Source organism: Geospiza fortis, unplaced genomic scaffold (genome assembly GCF_000277835.1).
Source record: "Geospiza fortis unplaced genomic scaffold, GeoFor_1.0 scaffold75, whole genome shotgun sequence".
Taxonomy (NCBI): domain Eukaryota; kingdom Metazoa; phylum Chordata; class Aves; order Passeriformes; family Thraupidae; genus Geospiza; species Geospiza fortis.
The window spans coordinates 2017865-2020269 of record NW_005054360.1 but is presented as its reverse complement, the minus strand read 5'-3'; the positions used below and the strand labels follow the sequence as shown (position 1 = coordinate 2020269).

General features: G+C 43.9%; 1 protein-coding gene across 1 annotated transcript; it reads left to right on the top strand.

Moving 5' to 3' along the window:
- The first annotated feature begins 934 nt into the window (after positions 1-934).
- On the top strand, positions 935-1527 carry LOC102035343 (Sjoegren syndrome nuclear autoantigen 1 homolog). Its single transcript, XM_005423881.3, has one exon. It carries the CDS (start codon positions 998-1000, stop codon positions 1340-1342), a length of 345 nt encoding a protein of 114 aa, XP_005423938.1. The 5' UTR covers positions 935-997; the 3' UTR covers positions 1343-1527.
- The last annotated feature ends 878 nt before the right edge of the window (positions 1528-2405 follow it).

The window sequence follows — 2405 nt, the reverse complement described above, 5'->3', positions numbered from 1 at the left end:
AGGTGGGGGCAACAGGGGGAATTGCGGGGGGGAGCTAGGAATGGGATGGTCCCCCCTTACCTACCCCCTCCTCCCCTTCCGCCCGGGCTCTCGATGTGGAGACAGGAGCCATTTTGTGCGCGGCTCGTGGTCTCACCGCGGTGTTTGGAAGCTCCAGGCGCTCCCTGTGTCGGGAAGATTCCCTGGTGTTGTCAGTGCCCGCTGAGCCCTTCGGGGTGGTGCCCGGTGACAGTATGAGGAGCGATGGCCATAAACTAAAACACAAGAAGTTTCACCTCGCAGTGAGAAGGGACTTCTCGGTGTTTGGAAGCTCCAGGCGCTCCCTGTGTCGGGAAGATTCCCTGGTGTTGTCAGTGCCCGCTGAGCCCTTCGGGGTGGTGCCCGGTGACAGTATGAGGAGCGATGGCCATAAACTAAAACACAAGAAGTTTCACCTCGCAGTGAGAAGGGACTTCTCGTGTTGGATTAGGCTGCCTGGGAAAGGCCTGGAGTCCCCCTCTGCAGAGACATTCAAAACCCACTTGGATGCTCCAGGTGACCCTGTCTTGCCAGGGAATTGGCCTGGATGATCTCCAGAAGGCCCTTCCAACCCTAACCATTCTGTGATTCTGTAATTTTTGCTTATTTTTGACCAGGTCCTCGAAGTTTGTGGTACAAAGCATCCTATATTCAGGATTGTATAAAGGTGTTATAAAAAATATCATAAATACTTTGATGCCATTGCCATGACGGTGTCATAGGGACCAGCAGCTTTCAGTAAAGGTTTAAGAGTATTTGCCAAATTTTCTTCTGTCCCCCTCTTGAAAAGATGTGGCACGTCTGAGAATGGGCATGTTAACCTTAAATAGAGAACCTTGTCTGGTGGCTCCATGTATTCTAGGGAAGCATTATTCAGGGCAACATCTTACAGATTTTTTTTCTGTTTCTTTGTTTGTTTTCCTTTGATTTGAGTGCAGGAGGCCGTTGCTGAAAGGGGACTTCAGGGAGTGAGTGCAGGATGACTCAGCAGGGAGCTGTTCTTCAGGGTTACAATAATGAACTAGTGAAATGCATTGAAGATTTATGTATGCAGAAAGAAGAACTGAACAAACAAATCCAGCAAGCAGAAGAGGAAAGGAATAAACTCCAGCATGAAATCCAAGTCCTCAGTGAACAGCTGGAGTGTGTATGTGAAAACCTGGCCCAAAAAGTGGCTTCACGAAATGAGCTTGATAAAATACTTGCTGAAACTGAAGCTGCTTACATGAAGATTTTGGATAGCTCTAGAACTTTACTTAATGTCCTGAAGAAGGAAGTGGGAAGCTTAAAGCATTCATCAGATCTGAAAACCAATGTAACGTGAAACAGTCAAATGTTTGGACTCTGCAGTGCTAAAATTCCACTAGGTGAGAAGTGTGGTGAGCCACAGAACCTTACAGCCACAGTGTAAGCAGAGAGGGATTTTCTTCCAGTCTTTCTGTATGTTTTGTTATTTTCAAATGCACTAGAAAATAGATTAAATAAAGTTGCTGTTTTGCTTTAAAAAAATTACTTAATTGAACACTAAAAATATAGCAGATAGGTAGTTGAGGCAGATGGGAGACTGTTAGTTTTGACATCATTGTGCTTCACGGCTTAGAAAAAAGGCATGTTTTATTGGTTGACTTCAGATGGCTCCCAGTAAATGATTTTTTGAAAACTAGTGGATGCAAGTCCATCAGATGCTACTTCTTTTCACTTTACAAATGCTTAGGCTTTACTGTTGGGACCAAGTAGAAACGAGCTATTTAGCTTGCTCTAGGGGCTTGGAGTTCTGTCTGGTGCATGCACAAAGACGGCCCCTTTTACAGTGATTGCCTACTTCAATAATAGAGGAATAAGGTGAGAAATTAGGAGTAATGCAGGGCATGGAGGCTTAAAATTTAGCACTGTTTGTGGTTCATGCATCTTCTGAGGCTGTTCTTCAAAGCCTTGTTTAGAAAAGAGGTGTGCTGCAGTGCAAGTCAGGTTTGGTGCAAGTGCAAAGACAGCTATACCATGAAGGCTTGGACCAGTAACTCACTTGGGGGTAAAAAAACCGTGTCAGTAGCAACTAAAAGTCCTGGAAAACCACTGGGGTCCATTTAAAAATACAGAGGTAAATAGAAGACCAAAGAAGATAATCCTGGCTAAAAGCCAGTAATAGAATGTCTGGAAGCCTTTTTTAGCTCCATACTGATCTGTTAAATAATTGTAGTAAGATTGTGGAGTATAATGAACACCCTGAAATTATGTGAAAGAAGTACAAATGAAAGGTGAAAGAAGAAAATGAGAAGTGGTTTACAGCTATCACCCCTTCTTACAGAGGACACTAAAATAGAAATTAGTTTAGAGATCAGGGATGACATAACAGCGTGGCATAAATTTCAATTTAATGCTGTTTTTTG